The sequence below is a fragment of the Rhinoderma darwinii genome, chromosome 1 (genome assembly GCF_050947455.1).
Source record: "Rhinoderma darwinii isolate aRhiDar2 chromosome 1, aRhiDar2.hap1, whole genome shotgun sequence".
In the NCBI taxonomy this organism is placed as follows: domain Eukaryota; kingdom Metazoa; phylum Chordata; class Amphibia; order Anura; family Rhinodermatidae; genus Rhinoderma; species Rhinoderma darwinii.
Window position 1 is genome coordinate 202,691,957 of NC_134687.1, and position 21,345 is coordinate 202,713,301.

Genomic DNA, 21,345 nt, shown 5'->3' on the forward strand with positions numbered 1-21,345 from the left:
TGCAGCACCAAGGCAGACAGTTTACGGAAGGTGCCATCAGGTCAGCCGGCTTGTGGATCGTAGGGATGAAGAGATGCATCTCTTCCGTGCTCCATAAATGTGTCAAGTGTCATAAGTTAAGAGGAAGACACCATCAACAACAAATGGCAAATCTCCCAGCAGACCGACTAAGTACGGAACCGCCCTTTACTTATGTTGGGGTGGATGTCTTTGGCCCATGGTCAGTTGTTACACGAAGGACCCGTGGTGGAGTCGCAAACAGCAAACGGTGGGCTGTGCTGTTTACATGTCTCAGCATCCGAGCAGTACACATCGAAGTGATTGAGTCTATGGATTCTTCTTGCTTCATCAATGCCCTCCGAAGATTCTTCTCTATCCGAGGACCCGTCAAGCAACTGAGGTCTGACTGCGGCACTAACTTCGTGGGAGCCAGCAAAGAACTGCAGTTAGACAATTTCTTGTCTAACAATGGGTGCACATGGGTGTTTAACCCTCCACATTCGTCTCACATGGGAGGATCATGGGAACGCATGATTGGAATTGCACGCAAAATCCTTGACTCCATGTTGCTGGATCACAAGTCTTTGCTTACTCATGAGATCTTGGTCACCTTTCTTGCAGAGGTGTCCGCCATAATCAATGCAAGGCCACTAGTCCCAGTATCCTCGGACCCTGATTCCCCAGTTATTCTTACCCCAGCTACGCTTCTTACCCAGAAGATCGGGACTGCTGCAATCCCTCCGGGAATCTTTGACCACAGCGACATTTACCGACGCCAATGGAAACAGGTACAATACCTGTCCAACGTGTTCTGGCACCGCTGGAAGACAGAGTATTTGCACATACTTCAAAGCCGTCACAAATGGCAGACGTCGAGACCTAACCTCCAGGAAGGTGACCTTGTTCTTCTAAAGGATAAGGAAGCCCATCGCAATGAATGGCCAATGGGTCTTGTTACCAAGGTTATGCCTAGTGATGATGGAAAGACTCGAAAGGTAGAGGTCAAGGTGACCAAAGGAGGCTCAGTGCGAGTTTTCTTCCGCCCAATCACTGAACTAGTGCTTCTTCTTCCAAAGAAAGAAGGCACATAAAGGACACAGCCCCCAGCTGGCTGCTAGCTGTGTTATATTTGGAACACCTTACCATTTGGAATATACAGTGGGTTGGTGGAAGTATTGGCAAGTTGCGGCTTCCCCGATCCGAAGATGGGTTTCTTACTTGGAACTTGTACAAGCGGATACCTACTGTTGTGGACTATCGGCAACAGACTTGGAGTATAACTATTGTCATTGTTTGCATGTTCCTTTTGTCTTTCAGGTTCCAGGATCCACTACTGGACATTATTCAAGGACATTCTTTCAAGTTTGATTTTATTGTGAAATCTAAAGATTTCAGACGGGGAGTGTCATGTCCCTCGACTTAGGTTTCTATTCACTGTCATGTTATGTTATATGCTCCTATTGCAGTTGCTTTGCTTTATTTAGTTTGTCCCTGCTATCTCCCTGTAGCTAGGCTCTGAGGTAATAGCTCCTCCCTTCTTTCTGTGCTTAGTTGTCTTTCCTCATGGTTCCCATACTGTGTAGTCATCTCCTGCTCAACTCTGGCAAAATATCATCTTTTCACCTGCTGGTTTGTGTACATTACAAGTATTTCAGCCTGAAAATAAACTTCTCTGGAAACTTCCCACGTGCCTCTTCAGCTGAGTTGACGCTATCTGACAGTGTCTTGGTGTAAGTACCGGTTCAATACAGACATATACAGTGAGATTGTCTCAAGGGCCCTACAACTTACAGCCTGGTCATGGAGTCAGAATAATAATAACTTATACCAGCTAAACATATGACAAAAGGACACTCTTTTGGCATACGTTTGTCTATTAATACCTATGGGCATGTTGGCGTACATATGTTGGGAGTGCTTTTATAAAATGTATACGCCAAGTGTACAAACCAAACGTAGTTTGAACACTGCCTAATAAAACGGCAAACTTTGTTGTTGAACACCAACAGAAAAGTCAAGAATTCAAAAATGTGTGTATAGTACTTAGAACTGCCCAATACAGAATGCTTGTTTGATGTATTAGCTATTCATTTATGGGGTATTACTTTTTAAACTTTTTTAGATCTATTTCCATCCTTATTAATTTTTTTAAATGCAAAGTGAATGCAAACTCATGGATCTTAAAGGAAATATACTGTGCATCACTCCGGGGAGCTATGCATAATAGAATCACTATGGATAAATGGTTGCATGGAACCGTATTATACATATCCGGTGCAGCGGCTCAAGTGACCTTCCCGGATGTATTACACATATCCGGTGTAGCAGGTCAAGTGACCTTCCCGGAGTAAAATTCATACGCAAAGGAGGCAGTCAGTTTGTACTTTAAACATCATCATCTTAGCAGTTCAACGATGGGTTTACTTGTACTACTTGTTCTAGTATGCCATGTGCTGCTCAGAATTTTGAGAGTAAGGCCTCTTCCATATGGCAGTATTTAGGTCAGTACTTTTCACTAGTATTTCTAAGCCAAAAACCAGGAGTGGCTCCAAAATACGGAAGAGGCACAAATCTTTCCATTATACTTTCTGTTTCACTCCTGGTTTTGGCCTCCAAATACTTATGCTGCCATGTACGGAAGCCTATTAGACCCTACTAGAGGCAAAGCCTAATAGGCTCCATGTCAGTTTGGAATATTACTTTGCATACAGAAGTAGTGCAATGTATTATACAAGTGATCAAACAATTGCAGGGTTAAAGGGAATGTGTTGCCAGAAAAACATGTTTTTTTTAAAAAAATTAAACATTTAGTGTGTGGGTGATTAAACATTGTTCAAATTTTTTTTATTTTTTTCACGAGTCAGGAAATATTATAAATTAATTCTAATTTATAATATTACCCATTTTTGGTCACTAGATGGAGCTATTCCCAAAATTGCAGCATTGCAAAATTGGGTAAAAAGCCCTCGCTCTAGTGAGCTCTCAGCATCCCCCCTCCTTTATCCTGGCTAGTGCCGGGATAAACGAGGGGTTTGAACGGTGTAACCTCCTACACTGTGTGTCGCCATTTTTTTGAGCTAACACACAGTGTAGTAGGTTTACATACAGTAGTAAACACACACAAACACGAACATACATTGAAATCTCTTACCTGCTCCTGCCGCCGCGGCTCCCTCCGGCCCGTCCGCTCCGTTTGCTGCCGCTGGTCCAAGTGCACAAATCCGGAAGCCGCGACCGGAAGTAGTAATATTACTGTCCGGCCGCGACTTCCGGTCCACAGGAAAATGGCGCCGGACGGCGCCAATTTCGAATTGGACTGTGTGGGAGCGGCGCATGCGCAGTTCCCACACAGACGCCGTACACTGAAGTCAATGGGACGGGAGCCGTTCGCAGTCCCTATGGGACTGTGGCTGCCGTATTCCATGTCTGTATGTGTCGTTAATCGACACATACAGAAATGGAACAAAAAATGGCAGCCCCAATAGGGAAGAAAAAGTGTAAAAATAAGAAAAAGTAAAACACAAACACACAAATGAATATAAACGCTTTTAATAAAGCACTAACATCTTTAACATATAAAAAAATAATTTGTGATGACACTGTTCCTTTAAGTCCCCTACTGGGACGTTAAAAAAAAGAAAGAAAAAGACAAACGAAAGTACAATAAGGTGCTTTGTAGAATGAGGCTAGGATCTCACTTTACAGATTACAATTTTTTTTTTCCCCTGCAAAACCGCTCCCCTTTTTAAAAAAATAATAATTCTGGAGCACATTGATGCGGTTTTGCCATGAATTACAGCAACAAGAAAAATTTATATAAACCGTGATCCCAGCCTACGAAGTAATTCCCAAAAACATTTTTTTTCCTCAAACGAATACCTTTATTTTAGAAAAGCATGAATTTTTTTTTTTTTTTTTTAAAACTACACATAACTGGAATGCTGTAATAAAAACAAATAAAACGCAAGAAACAAGCAATAATAAAGCCAGGTCGACGAAGAAATAAAATAAAAAAGTTAGAGGTCTTTGAATGCGGCAACATATAAAACTAATTATTATTAGGGCTTATTCAGACGAACGGGATATACGTCCGTGCAACGCGTGTGATTTTCACGCGCGTCGCACGGACCTATATTAGTCTATGGGGCCATGCAGACAGTTGCGTGATATTCACGCAGAGTGAGTCCGCTGCAAAAAACTCACGACATTTCCGTTATTTGAGCATATTTCGCGCATCACGCACCCATTGAAGTCAATGGGTGCGTGAAAATCACGCATGCCAAACGGAAGCACTTCCGTGGGACGCGCGTGATTCGAGCAACAGCTGTGAAAAGGATGAATGAAAACAGAAAAGCACCACGTGCATCATACGGGGCTGACACACGGCGCTGTCAAGTGCCTTTTGCGCACGTAAAACGCACACGCTCGTGTGAATCCGGCCTTATTATTTGTTTTTAAAAATGTTTTTTACTGTGTAAAAGAAGTAAAACTAGACTGCCGTAATCATATCGACCTATACAATAAACGTATTAGGGCCTGTTCACATCACCGTTCATTTCCGTTCCGGGGTTACGTCCGAGGTTTCCGTCGGGTGAACACAGCAACGGAAAGTGAAAGTGAAAGCACAGCTTCCGTTTCAGTCACCATTGATCTCAATGGTGACGGAAACATCACTAATGCTTTCCGTTCGTCACCATTCCGGCTGGTTTCCGGTAGTCGACTCCGCTATTGAGTCCGTCGGAAAACCGGAAACCAACCAGAATGGTGACGAACGGAAAGCATTAGCGATGTTTCCGTCACCATTGAGATCCATTGTGACTGAAACGGAAGCTGCGCTGTCAGTTTCACTTTCCGTTGCGGGGTTCACCCGACGGAACCCTGGAACGGAAATGAACGGTGATGTGAACAGGCCCTTAGTTATATATATATCGTGCAATGAATGCCATAAAAACAAAACCCAAGAAACAATGGCAGAATTTTTCTACAACCCCCCAAAAAGTTAATCAATAAGTTATATGTACCTTAAAATGGTGCTATTTAAAAATACAACTTGTCCCGCCTGTCGATGGAAAAATAAAAAAGTTATGGCTCTTGGAATGAGACTATGAAAAAACAAAAAAAAATCTCTTAACCCCTTCCTGACATTTGTCGTAAGTATACGACATGAAAAGCCAGTGCTTCCCGCAAAATGTTGTGCACTTACGCCAAATGTTTGGCACCAGCTCAGAAGCTGATTCGTGCCATCATTGCCGGATCTCAGCGGTATCTTACAGCTGACATCCGGCTGTAATGGCGGGGACCGAAATTAGCTTCGATCCCCACCATTAACCCCTTCAATGCAGCGGTCAAACGTGATCTCTACATTTAATCTGTTTGCAGATCATCGGAACCCCAGCAATGAAATTGCCGGGGTTCCGGTGGCTGCAATGGCAACCGGAGGCCTAATACTGGCCTCCCGGTCTGCCTAGCACGGAAGCTGGTCAAGATCCGCTCGGCGGCGGAGCCTGATTGGCATCCGTAGCCGCCGGCAAAATGGAGCTGATCCGGCGTCATTAGCGGTGGAAGTCAGCTGTATGTTACAGCTGACATCCACCTGTAATGGCAGGAACCGGAGCTAGCTATGACACAATGGCCTCCTGCTCTGCCATTACGGATGCCGATTAGGCCCCGCCGGGAGGCGAAGCCTAATCGGCTTGCTGTCAGTGAATAACTGACAGATCTAATACATTGCACTACGTAGGTAGTACAATGTATTAGAAAAAAATAAATCTGACAGTTGGACCGTCAAGTCCCCTAGTAGGACTTGAGAAAAAGTATAAAAAAAAGGTGTAAAAAAGTGTAAACAAAAAAGTGAAAAAAAGTGTAAAAAAAAAGTGAAAAAAATAAAAGTTTGAAAACAATAAAAGTTTCAAGTAATAAAATAAAACACAATCCCCTTTTTCTCTTATCAAGTCCTTTATTATTGAAAAATAATAATAAACCATAAGTATTTGGTATCGCCGCGACTGTAACGACCTGAGGTATCAAAATATTATATTATTTATTGCACGCGGTGAACAGCATAAAAAAAAGCCTTAAAAAACTTTACCAGAGTTTCTGTTTTTTGGCCACTTTGACCTACAAATATTGGAATAAAAAGTGATCAAAAAGTCGCACGTATCCAAAAATGGTACCTATAAAAACTATAGCTCGTCTCTCAAAAAAGAAGCCCTCATACAGCTCCGTCTACAAAAAAATTCAAAAGTTATGGTTCTCACAACTTGGCAACAGAAAAAATACATTCTTTTTACAAAAGTAACTTTATTGTGCAAAACGTTGTAAAACATAAAAAAGTGCTATAAATTAGGTATCGCCGGAATCGTATGGACCCGCAGAATAAAGTTAACATGTAATTTATAACGCTTGGTGAACGCTGTATAAAAAAAACAAAAAAAAACTATGGCAGAATTGCGTTTTTTTGTTTACCTGGCCTCCCAAAAAATAGGATAAAAGGTGATCAAAAAGTCGCATATACCCCAAAATGGTACCAATAATAACTACAGCTCATCCCGCAAAAAAAAGCCCTCATGCCACTACGTCTATGAAAAAATAAAATTAGTTAAGGCTCTAATAAGTCAGGAAATAAAAAACATATCTGCTGGAAGCGAGGGTGCCCGCATTATACCAGGACAACACTTTCCCAGCAAAAATCCCCAAACTACAAAAAGGTGCGGAATGTGAACCAAAAGGTGGATAAGGAAGGACATTTATCAGTGCGACACCGGCCTGTGCAGAAAGGATTGCTTCACAGCGTAACACACATCTATGGATCATTTTATTGCTTTTTTACCCCATTATTATACCACCTGACTATGCCCCTGATGTACTCTGCCCAGCTTACATGTACCCCCACATTATAAATGGAAACACCAGCAATAATCAAACAAATCTACTACCAAGCAAAATCCGCTCTCCAAAAGCCAAATGGCGCTCCCACCGCTCTGAACCCTACAATGTGCCCAAACAGCAGTTTCCGTCCACATATATGGCATCGTCATACCCGGGAGAACCCTTTTAACAATTTTTGGGGTGTGTGTCTCCAGTGGCATAAGCTGGGCATGACATATTTGTCACTGAAATGGCATATCTAGGGAAAAGTATAAATTTTTAATTTGCACCATCCGCAGCGCATTAATTTATGGAAAAGACCTGTGGGGTGAAAATGCTCACTACACCCCTTAATAAATGCCTTGAGGGGTGTAGTTTCCAAATGGGTTCACTTCTCAGGGGTTTCTTTTTATTATTTCACATCTGAGCCTTTGCAATTGTGAACCAATACTTTGTAAATTGCCAAATTAGGTCTCAATTTTACATGGTACGCTTTCACTCCTGAGCCTGGTCGAATGTCCAGGCAAAAGATTAATGCCCTATGTAGGGTGTTTCTAAAACCGGGAAACACTGCATAATGATTAGAGAGCTGTTATGGTGGCACAAGCTGGGCACCACATATTGGCATATCTATGGAATAAAAATCCATTTTGACTCTGCAACATCAAGTGCACACTAATTTCTTCAAAACACCTGCAGGGTTAAAATGCTTACTACACCCCTAGGTAAATGCATTGAGAGGTGTAGTTTCCAAAATGGGGTCACTTTTGGGGGGTTTCCACTGTTTTGGGCCCACAAGCGCCCAGAAACCAATCCAGCAACATCTGCACTCCAAATGGCGCTCCTTCCCTTCTGAGCCCTGCCGTGAGCCTAAACAGCAGTTTATGACCACATATGGGGTATTGCTGTACTCGGGAGAAATTGCTTTACAAATGTTGGGTTCTTTTTTTCCTATATTTGTTGAGAAAATGAAAAATTTAGCGCTAGAGCTACGTCTTATTGAAGAAAAAGGATTGTTTTTATTTTCACTGCCCAATTCTAATAAATTCTATGAAACATCGGTGGGGTCAAAATGCTTACTACACCCCTATGAATTCCTCAAGAGGTGTAGTTTCCTAAATGGAGTCACTTTTTGGGAGTTTTCATTGTTTTGTCCCCTCAGGGGCTTTGTAAATGTGACATGGCCTCTGCAAACCATTCCTGCTGAATGTCATCTCCAAAAGCCAAATAGCGCTCTTTCCCTTCTAAGCCCTGCCGTGTGTCCAAACAGCCGATTATTTATTTTGCTTTTCCTCCTTAAGTCCTTGTGGAAATGAGAAAAAATTAGCTAAACCTACATTTTCTTTGAAAAAATTTAGATTGTCATTTTCAGGGCCTACTTCCAATAATTTCTGCAAAAAAACCTGTGGGGTCAAAACGCTCACTATACCCCTAGATAATTTCCTCAATGGGTGTAGTTTGCAAAATTGGGTCACTTGTGGGGATTTCCACTGTTTTGTCCCCTCAGGGGCTTTGGAAATGTGACATGGCCTCCGCAAACCATTCCTGCTAAATTTGAGCTCCAAAAGCCAAATAGCGCTCTTTCACTTCTAAGCCCTGCCGTGTGTCCAAACAGCCGTTTATTACCACATGTGGGGTATTGTTTTACTCGGGAGAAATTGCTTTACAAATTTTGCATTGCTTTTTCTCCTTTAGTCCTCGTGGAAATGAGAAAAAAAAAATCGCTAAACCTACATTTTCTTTGAAAAAATGTAGATTTTAATTTTCACGGCCTACTTCCAATAATTTCTGTAAAAAACCTGTGCAGTCAAAATGCTCACTATACCCCTAGATAATTTCCTTGAGGTGTGTAGTTTCCCAAATGCGGTCACTTTTGGGGGATTTTCCCTGTTTTGGCACCGCAAGAGCCCTTCAAACCTGACATGGTGCCTAAAATATATTCTAATAAAAATAAGGCCCCAAAACCCTCTAGGTGCCCCTTTGCTTCTGAAGCCGGTGCTTCATTCCAGTAGCACGCTACGGCCACATGTGGGATAGTTAAAAAAACTGCAGAACCTGGGCAATAAATATTGAGTTGCATTTCTCTGGTAAAACCTTCTGTGTTATAAAAAAAAATTGTATTAAAAATGTATTTCTGCAAAAAAATATGAAATTTGTAAATTTCACCTCTACTTTGCTTTAATTCCTGTGAAATGTCTAAAGGGTTAAGACATTTTCTAAATGCTGTTTTGAATACTTTGAGGGGTGAAGTTTTTAAAATGGGGTGACTTTTTGGGGGTTTCTAATATATAAGGCCCTCAAAGCCACTTCACAACTAAACTGGCCCCTGTAAAAATAGCCAATAGTAAAAAACTTTCTTGAAAATGTGAGAAATTGCTGCTAAAGTTCAAAGCCTTGTAACGTCCTAGAAAAATAAAAGAATGTTAAAAAAACGATGGCAATCTAAAGTAGACATATGGGGGATGTTAATTAGGAACAATTTTGTGTGGTATAACTGCCTGTCTTACAAGCAGATACATTTAAATTGAGAAAAATGCTAAATTTTGCAATTTTTCGCGAAATTTTTGGGTTTTTCACAATTAAATACTGAACATATCGAGTAAATTTTACTAGTAACTTAAAGTCCAATGTGTCACGAGAAAACAATCTCAGAATCGCTTGGATAGGTGAAAGCATTCCGGAGTTATTACCACATAAAGTGAAACATGTCAGATTTGAAAAATAAGGCTCTGTCAGGAAGGTCAAAAGTGGCCAAAGAGGGAAGGGGTTAATCACTAAGGCCAAAAATCAGATGGCCACTAAAGCAGTGAATATACGGTAAATAAGAAAAGTATTAATGCAGAGATTACGTAACAATCTTTATCGGGAAAGATGGACTTGGATCCTTCTTTGAAACCATTGAACTGCAAATAATCAGTTGACCTGTAGGAGGAGCATTATTAGCAGAAAACATGGAGAGAGTTCCATTATCCAGAGATAAAGTAAATGATTTTACAGCAGTCCATGCTATCATTGATTTCCCTATAACCACAGGCTAACAAAGTACACCGCTGCAGGGAAATGTCAACTGGAACCGCACAAGGATTCAGCATTTTCTTGGCCGGTGTTTTATTAGTGCTGTATGTTAGCTTCTTTAGCACAGCTTCCCTAGGAAAAATTCTAGCATGGCCCAAAGACGGTAGTCATTGTATGAATCTAAACACAATCCTTGAGAAACTTGTGCACCAAGATTTTGAGGCTACTTTGCTGGTTCATTCAGCCAACACGATCATGGACCCTAATAAAATAACGGCTTTAGGGCTCATTCAGACGAGCGCGATTCTCGTCCGCGTGCAGTGCGTTGAAACAATGCATGGCACATAGCCCCATTGATTTCAATAGGGTTATTCACACACGTGTGAGTCTTCACACAGCGAGTGTCCGTTGCATGAAACTCACTTCATGTCCTATATTGGTGCGTTTTTCACGCACCCAGCCACCCATTGAAGTTAATGGGTGCGTAAAAAACCACGGACCGCACAGTGATGCTGTCCGTGGTTTAAATTGGAAAAAAAGTGAAAAACACCTGCAACTTGCAAAGCACACTGATGCAAAACGCAATGCGCACGGACAGATTTACACACGTTTTTTTTACACGCGTAAAGATGCCACGCTTAAAGTTTGAAGTGTCTCCAGTTGCATTTGACAAAGAGAGAACTGAAGAGGAATCCCTGCGTATGTGGATTTATGGCCTGCCTAATACAGTATGTCATATTGGGAATACATTACAGGGATGAATAAGGCCATACTTGTGCGTGATGGTATTATAAGGGCATGTTCACACATCGTTTTTTCAGGCGTATTTCTGAGCGTAAACGCCTTGAAATACGCCTAGAAAAACACTAGCAAAGTGAGTACAAACAGTTTCCCATTGATTCCAATGGGAAATAAACTGTGCTGTTCACATAAGGGGTGTTTTTACGCTGCTGAATTAAAAACGCCTCCGTTTTTGGAGCTGATTTCCCATTGAAACTATGAAAAATGCCCCAAAAAAACGCCTCAAAATAGGCTTCGGGTATGTGCACACACACTAATTACGTCCGTAATTGACGGACGTATTTCGGCCGCAAGTCCCGGACCGAACACAGTGCAGGGAGCCGGGCTCCTAGCATCATAGTTATGTACGACGCTAGGAGTCCCTGCCTCGCTGCCGGACAACTGTCCCGTACTGTAATCATGTTTTCAGTACGTGACAGTTGTCCTGCAGCGAGGCAGGGACTCCTAGCATCGTACATAAGTATGATGCTTGGAGCCCGGCTCCCTGCACTGTGTTCGGTCCGGTACTTGCGGCCGAAATACGTCCGTCAATTACGGACGTAATTAGTGTGTGTGCACATACCCTTCAAATGAAAAAAAAGCCCTTAATTTTCAACTTCAAAAAACACCTTGAAATCAGAGGCTGTTTTCCCTTGAAAACAGCTCAGTAATTTTCAGCCACTTCTTACGTACGTACGTACGTACGTACGTACGTACGTACGTACGTACGTACGTGTGAACATGGACTAAAGAACAAGGTACTCCAAAATAAACTAAAAGGAGGAGAATTGACATTCTGGTTGCTGACCTCTTGGCTTTCTGTGGTGAACTTATTGCGGAGATCTTTGGAATACTATTCATCTATTCCTTTAGGTACTTTGTGGTCACATCCCAACACCATATTCTTATGTGCCCGGGACATGACTCAGTTCACTGATAAAATGTATTTTCTTGAAAGATTGAAAAATAAAATTTTCTCTTTATCTCAATGCTATATTTTGTTTTGTTATTTCATGGACTTGGAATGAATATTATAGGGAGGCATTAGGTAAGTGTAGATTTCTAACGTTAATCTGTTTTCCCTTAGTCCTAACAGCAGCACAATAATGGGGGTATTTCTGCCCCTGTGAACTAGTAGGACAGATGGAATTTTTTATTTAATCAAACTAATTAACTAGAGCCCCTCCCTATATAAGGACATCCAGCCCCTCCGACCTTGTGTTCATTATAAAGTAGTAGCCGTCAATGGCGGATTATAATATGGGCGTTTCGGGCGGTCGCCTGGGGCCCGAGGCTGCCAGGGGGCCCATCGGGGCCCGAGGATGCCAGGGGGCCCATCGCGGCCCGAACCGCCCATCGCGGCCCGAACCGCGCTGCCCGCTTCCAACTGAATCTGCATCCGTAGGACGCAGATTCAGTTGGGTTGAATGCTGGAGCCTCGCTCCAGCATTCACTCTGCCGTGAGCGGCTCGGTGCAGGCAGGCGCGATGTAGTGACGTCATCGCGCCTGTCTGCACGGAGTCACTCACAGCACAGCACAGCGCAGAGGAGGAGAAGCATCGCATCCCCCACCGTCGTGGGAACCGGGATAGGTAAGCAATTATGTTTTCTTTTTTTATTAGGTACGTACATATGGGGCATTATGCTGTGTCAGCTATGGGGCATTATGCTGTGTCAGCTATGGGGCATTATGCTGTGTCAGCTATGGGGCATTATGCTGGGTCAGCTATGGGGCATTATACTGTGTCAGCTATGGGGCATTATGCTGTCAGCTATGGGGCATTATGCTGTGTCAGCTATGGGGCATTATGCTGTGTCAGCTATGGGGCATTATACTGTGTCAGCTCCTGGGGCATTATGCTGTGTCAGCTCCTGGGGCATTATGCTGTGTCAGCTATGGGGCATTATGCTGTGTCAGCTATGGGGCATTATACTGTGTCACCTCTATGGGGCATTTTACTGTGTCGCAGCTATGGAGGCATTATACGGTGTCACATCTATGGAGGCATTATACTGTGTCATAGCTATGGAGGCATTATACTGTGTCGCAGCTATGGAGGCATTATACGGTGTCACATCTATGGAGGCATTATACTGTGTCATAGCTATGGAGGCATTATACTGTGTCGCAGCTATGGAGGCATTATACTGTGTCATAGCTATGGAGGCATTATACTGTGTCGCAGCTATGGAGGCATTATACTGTGTCATAGCTATGGAGGCATTATACTGTGTCGCAGCTATGGGGGCATTATACTGTGTCATAGCTATGGGGGCATTATACTGTGTCACATCTATGGGGCATTATACTGTGTAGAGGCAGCTATGAAGGGAATTATACTGTGGGGGCAGCTATGGGTGGCAATATACTGTGGGGGCAGCTACGGGGGACATTATACTGAGCAATTACAAGAGCTGCAGGTCCAAGGGCTGTGTAGCACAATATACAAGGAGGGATTGTTGTATAGCACTATATAGAAGGGAGCGCTGTGTATCACTATATCTAAGGGGGATTGCTGTGTAGCACTATATACAAGAGGGGGAGGGCTATGTGACGCTATTTACAGAGGGGGAGGACTGTGTAGCGCTATTTACAGGAGGCTTTGTGTGGTGCTATCTACAGTGTTTGACACAATTATATTCAGGGACGCAGTCTATGGTGCTATAATATTTAGGGGCACAGTGTTTGTACTATTTCATTCAGGGGCGCAGTGTTTGGTGCTATTATATTTAGGGGCACAGTGTGTGGCACCATGATAATATTATCTTTGTTTATAGGTGTGGAAATGTTGGAAAAGTGAGGAGCCAAAGACATCTGAGTGGCAAATTCTGCAGAAATGGATCATGGCCGGGAAAAGTCGTCATGAAGTCTGGACTGGATGGAGAAGAGGAAAAAAACTACGTCGTCACCTGTGAGTCACTAGATTTATAGAGAATCTGTCACCTCTCCTGACATGTTTATTATAGGAAATCCTTGTATTTCACAAAGTCTTTCTGCAGTCCAGGACTGATAGACAATTCACCTTGTCAGGAGGATGTGTCCTAGCAGAGTGTGATACTGTCAGTATGTAGGGACACAGCCCTGTGACAAGGGAAATCGTAACACTGTTAATGCTTGCCCAAAAAAGTAGTGTTAAAAATAGTTACAGTGCGGCAGGGCGGCGATGAGGAAGGGGGGCCCAAGTTTGGGTAACAGCCCAGGGCCCATGGTCTACTTAATCCGCCACTGGTAGCCGTAGTTAGGGCGGGAGGCTTGTGCTGCTGTTAGGACTAAGGGAAAACAGAGTAACTTTAGAAATCTACATTTACCTAATGTCCTACAGCAGCACAATAATGGGGAAATAGCAAGAAGTAACACCATAGGGAGGGCCCTCTTGACTGGAGGAACTCAAAATTGACCACTCAAAAGCTGTCTTTTCGGAGAACCAAAAATTCAGCCTATGATGGTTGATAAATATTAAGTGCGAGCTCCAAGCTGCACAGCAAATATGATCCAGCAAATTCATTGGAGGGCCCTTTAGATTATAAAAGGGGCTGGTCAACCTTCAGGCTGTCAGGTTGAAACTCTTCAGGTCCTGGCAGAGGTAAGTGCTGTTAGACACCAAGTTCTGCACTGGGGGAAGTCTCCAGTAACATCCTCGACTAATCTGAATGAGTTAGGAACACCATGACCTCTGTGGCCAAAACGGTATGATGGCTTTTACCGTGGCCGGGTCTTGCCTGATTTTCACCAACACCCTAGGTACCAAGGAAACCTGAGGTCTCCTTGGTACCTGAACCAGCCTGAACCTCCTAGGGATGGACAGGGCATCTGCTGCCAAGGGATTGTGCCCCTGATAAAAGGAGAGAAATGTTTCCCCCTTAGTGCTGAACCTGTTCGCCATGAGATCAAACTCTGGCACGTCGCACATCCTTGTGATCTGCTTGAAGATCTCTAGATTCAGAGACATTGCTCCCGGGCCTGTTAGACTTCCACTCAGTCGGTCGGCAATAATGTTGAGGGAGCCTTGAATATATACCGTAGAGAGATGGGTAGGTTCAACTCTATCCATAACAAGATCTTTCCCACCTCCCTGAGAAGGGGTTCTGATCGGGTACCACCCTGCCTGATGTTATGATGTCCGACTTTACACAGACTGTTTTCCCCTGGACTTGCAGAGTATATAATATGGCTTTGAGTTCCTTTAGTATTAAGGACATTGAGCTCTAGAGGGGACTCTATGAGGCTGAGACTGTATACCACTGCAGGTGTACTACCAACATAGTTGAGATACCTCTCAGGGGCGTAACTAGGAAACACTGGGCCCCATAGCAAACTTTTGACTGGGCCCCCCTCCCCTGGGTGCCCCACACAGCCCACCATTGTAGATAGTGTCCCCCTGTAAATAGTGCCATACAGCCCCCTCCTGTAGACACTAATATACAGCCCCCCCCACATAGACAGTGTTATACAGCCCCCCTGTCGACAGTACTATACAGACTCCCCTGTAGAGTGCTATACAGTGCCCCCTGTAGACAGGGCTATACTTTCAAGTATCACAAAGAGGGACAATCGATGCGGCGCGCAGCGGCAATTTTTGTTTTATTTTAACCCACGCCTCTAATCCCACCCAATCTCCGCCCATACACACCCGATGCAGCCCACACAGTATCATGCTCCCATAGTGCCCCCCCACACAGTATAATGCCCCAATAGCTGCCACCATACAGTATAATACCCACACAGATGCCCCCATGCAGCACAATGCCCAAACAGATGCCCACATACAGCATAATGCCCCATAGCTGCCCCATACAGTATAATCCCCCAATGGCTGCCCCACAGTATAACGTCACCCATCGCTGACCACGACAGTATAAATCTCCTTATTGCTGCCCCACAGTATAATGCTCTCCATAGCTGCCCCCACACAGTATAATTCCCCCATAGCTGCCCTCACACAGTATAATGCCTCCCATAGCTGCCCCCACTCAGAATGCCTCCCATAGCTGCCCCCACAGTATATTGCCCCCCATAGCATCCCCCCCAATATAATGCCCCACGCAGTATAATGCCCCCCATAACTGCCCCATACAGTATAATGCTCCCCATAGCTGCACCCCACACAGTATAATGCCCCCATAGTATAATGCCCCATACAGTATAATGCTCCCTCATAGTTTCCCCATGCAGTATAATGTCCCCATAGCTGTCCCCACAGTATAATGCCTCCCACAGCTGCCGACAGTATAATGCCCCCCATAGCTGCCCCCACAGTATAATGCCATCATAGCTGTCCCGACAATATAATGCCCCCCATAGCTGTTCCCACAGTATAATGCCCCCCATAGCTGTCCAAACAGCATAATGCCCCCATATAGTAAAATACTCCTATAGCTGCCACCATATCAGCCTCCCTTCCCTACCCAGTATAATGCCCCATAGTGCTTAATAGAAAAATAATAACATAATAATTACTTACCTATCCCCGTTCCCACGACGGGTGGAGGATCCTTTTCCTCCGGTCTGTGCTGTGAGTGACTCGGCGCAAACAGGCGCGATGATGTCAAAACATCGCGCCTGCCTGCGCCGATCCACTCACAGCCGAGTGAATGCTGGAGCAAGGAGCCTTCAGCTCTTTGCTAGAGCGTTCAGGAAGCGGGACCACCGCAGTCAGCGCTGTATGTCTACGGGGGCCTGCGGGCCCCCCAGGCTTAGGGGCCCGGTCACAGTTGCGACCCCTAGAGCTACACCACTGTTACAGTAGCCTATGGCAAAGCAGGGAGACACTATTGAATGTGGCGTCGCTACCGCTGTAGCAGCCATAGCAGCTGCTAGCGAAGCCTCCGTGTATGGGGGGTCTGTGCCGGCATGGGCCCCCTTATGCCGCGGGCCCCGTAGCAGCCACTATGGCTTCTACAGCGGTAGTTATGCCACTGATACCTCTGTAGTCAACAGGATCCAAATTTTGGATGCAGGACTTCACGTTTTTAAGAGGTTTCACATCTGACGGATTCATGAATTTGAAATGACAGGGTGCACCTATTGTTGAACCACACCGGGTTGCATTATCTTAGGTTCTGGATCTCTTTCTGGAGGGGTCACAAGTGCCCTAAAGCCCAAAGAACTGCCTCTGCAGCTGCTGACATGAACATGAGACCCTCTGCTGCCAAGATTCTTTCCTGCCAGACCAGACGAAGGGAGAGAATATCTCCTGGGAATTTATGACAAGTTTGTTCTTGATGGAACAATGTCTGACTTTCCCAATTTATTATCCAACAGCGTTGGAGTTACTGGACAGTAGTTTGCAGATGGAGCATTAGATGAATCATCCAGGTATGATACCTCAGATATCCCCTGTGTTCCTACAGACAGATATAGCGGTCACCAGCTTAGAAAAAGGTGTGAGGAGCCAAAGAGATCCTGAACAGAAGAGCTGTGAATTGCAGGGTGCTTTACACTGCCTCTTATTTTCACAGCTGCACGGACGTATTATACATTCATCTGAATAAGCCCTTACCCAGAACACCCTCCTTCTTCCTACAGTCCAGCCTCTTGGGATGATGTTTCATCCCATGTGACCACTGCAGCCAATCACAGGCTGCTGCAGCATCACATGCCCTGCAACATCATCGTAAGAGGCCGGAGCAGACGTCAAAGGAGGGAGGGGGTAAGTATGAGCGCTTCATTTACGCAGCGGAAACTCTGTCTGAAAAACCGCACCAAGACACAAAGACAAAGTTGTGTGTGTGTGTATATATATATATATATATATATATATATATATATACACACTGTATGCAAACATTGATATGAATGGGGTTGCTTTTGTAGCAATTCCATTGATTTCTGCAAGCTGTATTCAGATAAATGGAACTGATTTTCAGACGCAGAAATTTATGCAATAAAATCTGGCGCATGTGGCTGTACCCATACCCATGTCAAGTAATTTCCAAATGATCTGTCAAATTTTCAGAAATTACAGACATCATATACTTTACATAAAATATTCTGCAGTATCTTTATGCTTAATACCTGTAATCCAATACAGATGTGTCCTTCCTAACATTTTCTTTTATCTCAAGATGTGTAGCGCGAGATGACTAGCTTTAAAAAAAACATGTACTCAGGATAGGTAATAATTTTTTGATCGCTGAGACCCCTATCAATCGCAAGGACGGGGGTCCCATACCCCCCTTTTCCTCCTCACTGCACGATCACATTGAGGAGGACATTGAATGAAGTTTCGGTTAAGCATGCACGCTGTCGCTAAATTCAAAGTCTATGGGAATGACGGAAACAGCCGAGTACAATGCTCAGCTATTTAAGTCATTCTCAGAGATATTGAATGGAGCAACAGATACATGCTCGACCACCACTCCATTCAAGCTCATTCTCAATGTGGTCGAGCAGTGTGGCGGAATAGGCTTTTTGGGACACCCGTTCTCGCCCCAGTGGTGGGGCACCCAACAATGAAAAAATTCTCACCTATCCTGTAGATATGTTATTATATTTGATTGTGGGAATGCCTATAGAACAAAATGCAAGCAAAGGAATGAGTTCACACATTTGTACCTACTGTATTTAATACAAGTAATCACTATTATGTATTTCCTCTATTAGGTCGACCAACTACGCTGTGTGAAATTATGGGAAAAGCAGAAATATGGCTCATTCGCACATACTGGGATTTTGAGTATCCACGACCAATTCTGCCTAACTTTGAGTTTGTAGGAGGTCTACACTGTAAACCCCCAAAACCTTTGCCAGAGGTAAATACAGCTGTGATTTTTCTGATATGTAAAGAAAATTGTGTATAAAAAGATGTATACACTACATGGCGAATAATTTATAGACATCACTTTTGGCTAGGGCTTCACGGCGACTTTGGCTGCGATAAAGGCCCCACAGCCAAAGATCGCTGTGTGATCGCAGTGTCGCACTGACTGCTTCACAGAAATGGAAGTGAATGTGGCCGCATCATGTTTTTAGTACGGGACAGTTGTCCTGCAGCGAGGCAGGGACTCCTAGCATCGTACATAACTATGATGTTAGGAGCCCGGCTCCCTGCACTGTGTTCGGTCTGCGACATCCGGCCGAAATATGTTCCGTCCATTACGGACGTAACATGGTCGTGTGAACCCAGCCTAACTGTTGGTTTGAACTGATGTATCCGAGTGCACATAGTGGAAAATCTGTAATCCATTCAAATTGGAGTCCTTGGTTTAAAAGTTTAACAATATTCCAAAAGACATGTATAAATTATAATATTTAATGTACTCCAAAATATAGTTAGTAATTGACTAATACCATGTATTCTATTTGCTCTTACTATCGTGTCCCGCACTTCTATTGTTATTCGGTTGTAATGTTGTATTGATTTATATTCTTTACTCTGTATCTACATTGCATTGTCATTGAATACTTAAAAAATTGAATAAAAATCAATGTTAAAATAAAATGAAGAATTCAGTGAGGGAGAGGACACGTTTAGTGCCATCCGCATGCAGCCAAAAACCCTGCCCACATGTGGTGGGCACAGATTACAAATTGATAGTTAATGGCCGCACGATTTTGCAGGTAATACTGCCGTTTTACCCACAAAACCACATGGTCATTAACCCCTTCAGGACTGAGCCTGTTTTGGTCTTGAGGACGAAGCCGATTTTTTTCAAATCTGTCACTTTATCTGGTAATAACTTCGGAATGCTTTTACATATCCAAGTGATTCTGAGATTGTTTTCTCGTGACATATTGGACTTATGTTAGTGAAAACATTTGGCCGATAAATTCAATATTTATTTGTGAAAAACACAAATAAAAATTTAGAGAAAATTTGCAAAAATTTGCATTTTTTCTAAATTTTGAATGTATTTGCTTGTAAAACAGATAGTAATACCACACAAAATGGTTACTATTTCACATATCCCATATGTCTACTTTATGTTTGCATTGTTTTTTTTACTTCCTTTTATTTTTCCACGACGTTACAAGTCTCACATTTTCCAAAAAATGTCAAAAGGCTATTTTTTCAGGGACCAGTTCAGTTCTGAAGTGGCTTTGAGGGCCTTATATATTAGAAAGTCCCCATAAATCACCCCATTTTGAAAATGGCACCCTCAAAGTATTCAAAACAGCATTCAGAAAGTGTTTTAACCCTTTAGGCGTTTCACAGGAATTAAAGCAATGTAGAGGTGAAATTTACAAATGTCATTTTAAAAAAATAAAATAATTTGTAATACATTTTTTTCTGTAACACAGAAGGTTTTACCCAAGAAACGCAACTCAATATTTATTGCCCAGATTTTGCCGTTTTTAGAAATATCCCACATGTGGCCCTATTGTGCTAATGGACTGAAACACAGGCCTCAGAAGCAAAGGAGCACCTAGTGTATTTTAGGATATATTTTAGGCACCGTGTTAGGTTTGAAGCAGGTCTTGTGGTGCCAAAACAGTGGAAACTCCCAAAAGTGACTCATTAACATTTTGGAAACTACACCCCTCAAGGAATTTATCTAGGGGTATAGTTAGCATTTTGACCCCACAGTTTAATTGCTGAATTCATTGAAATCAGTCTGTGAAGTTGAAAATCTACTTTTTTTTCTGAAATAAAGGATAAAAAACAACCCAACATTTGTAAAGCAATTTCTCCTGATTACGGCAATACCCCATATGTGGTAATAAACTGCTGTTTGGACCCACAGCAGGACTCAGAACAGAAGGAGCGTCATTTGGATTTTGGAGCACTGAGTTTGCTGGAATAATTTTCAGTGCCATGTCGCATTTACAATGTACTGGAGGGACCAAAACAGTGGAAACCCCCCAAAAGTGACCCAAGTTTGGAAACTACAACCCTTCAAGGAATTTTTCTTGGGCTATAGTTAGCATTTTGACCCCACAGTTTTTTTTGTTGAATTTATTGGAATTAGTTTGTGAAGATGGAAATCTACTTTTTTTATGAAAAAACATAGAAATTTGTAATTTTTACAAGCAATAAAGGAGAAAAAACACCCCAGCATTTGTAAAGCAATTTCTCCCGATTACGGATATATGCCATACGTGGTAATAAACTGCTGTTTGGACACACAGTGCGGCTTAGAAAGGAAAAAGCGCTATTTGGCTTTTGGAGCTCAAATTTAGCTGAAATAGTTTTTGGGTGTCATGTCGCAAAGCCCCTGAGAAACAAAACCAGTGAAAATGCCCCAAAAGTGACCCCATTTGGAAAACGAAACCACTTAAGAAATCTTTCTAGGAGTATAGTGAGCATTTAGACCCCACAGGTCTTTTGCAGAATTTATTAAAATTAGGCTGCGAAAATGAATATCGACATTATTTCCACTAAAATGTCCATTTTTTTTCATTTTCACAAGGAATAAAGGAGAAAAAGCCACCCAACATTTGTAAAGCAACTTCTCCCGAGTATGGCTATACCCCATAATTTGATTATAAGTGTTTTTTTTTTGTTGTTTTTTTTTTTAGAAATTAATTAACCCTTTCCGGACTGATCCATTTTTTGCTTTTTCTTCGTTTTTCCCTCCCCCATTCCAAGAGCCATAACTTTTTAACTTTTCCATCAATAGAGCGGTGTGAGGGCTTATTTCTTGTGGGAGGAGTTTTAGTTTCAATAGACACCATTTAAAGTACCATTTAATGTACTGGGAAAATGAAAATAAAATTCTTTGCAGGCTGAAATTGGAAAAAAC

The 21,345-nt window shown here is 42.9% G+C and overlaps 1 protein-coding gene across 7 annotated transcripts in view; it reads left to right on the forward strand.

Annotated features, from left to right (window-relative positions):
* Positions 1–21,345, forward strand: part of LOC142758968 (UDP-glucuronosyltransferase 2A2-like) — a 279,898-nt gene that overhangs the window by 233,622 nt on the left and 24,931 nt on the right. For 6 of the 7 annotated variants that reach the window (XM_075860758.1, XM_075860761.1, XM_075860775.1 and 3 more), the window contains one exon: positions 18,266–18,414. In XM_075860758.1, the coding sequence (XP_075716873.1) occupies positions 18,266–18,414 (149 nt within the window). Of the gene's footprint in view, positions 1–13,549; positions 13,575–18,265; positions 18,415–21,345 lie in introns of those variants that run through there. The other variant, XM_075860768.1, reaches the window with a different exon arrangement.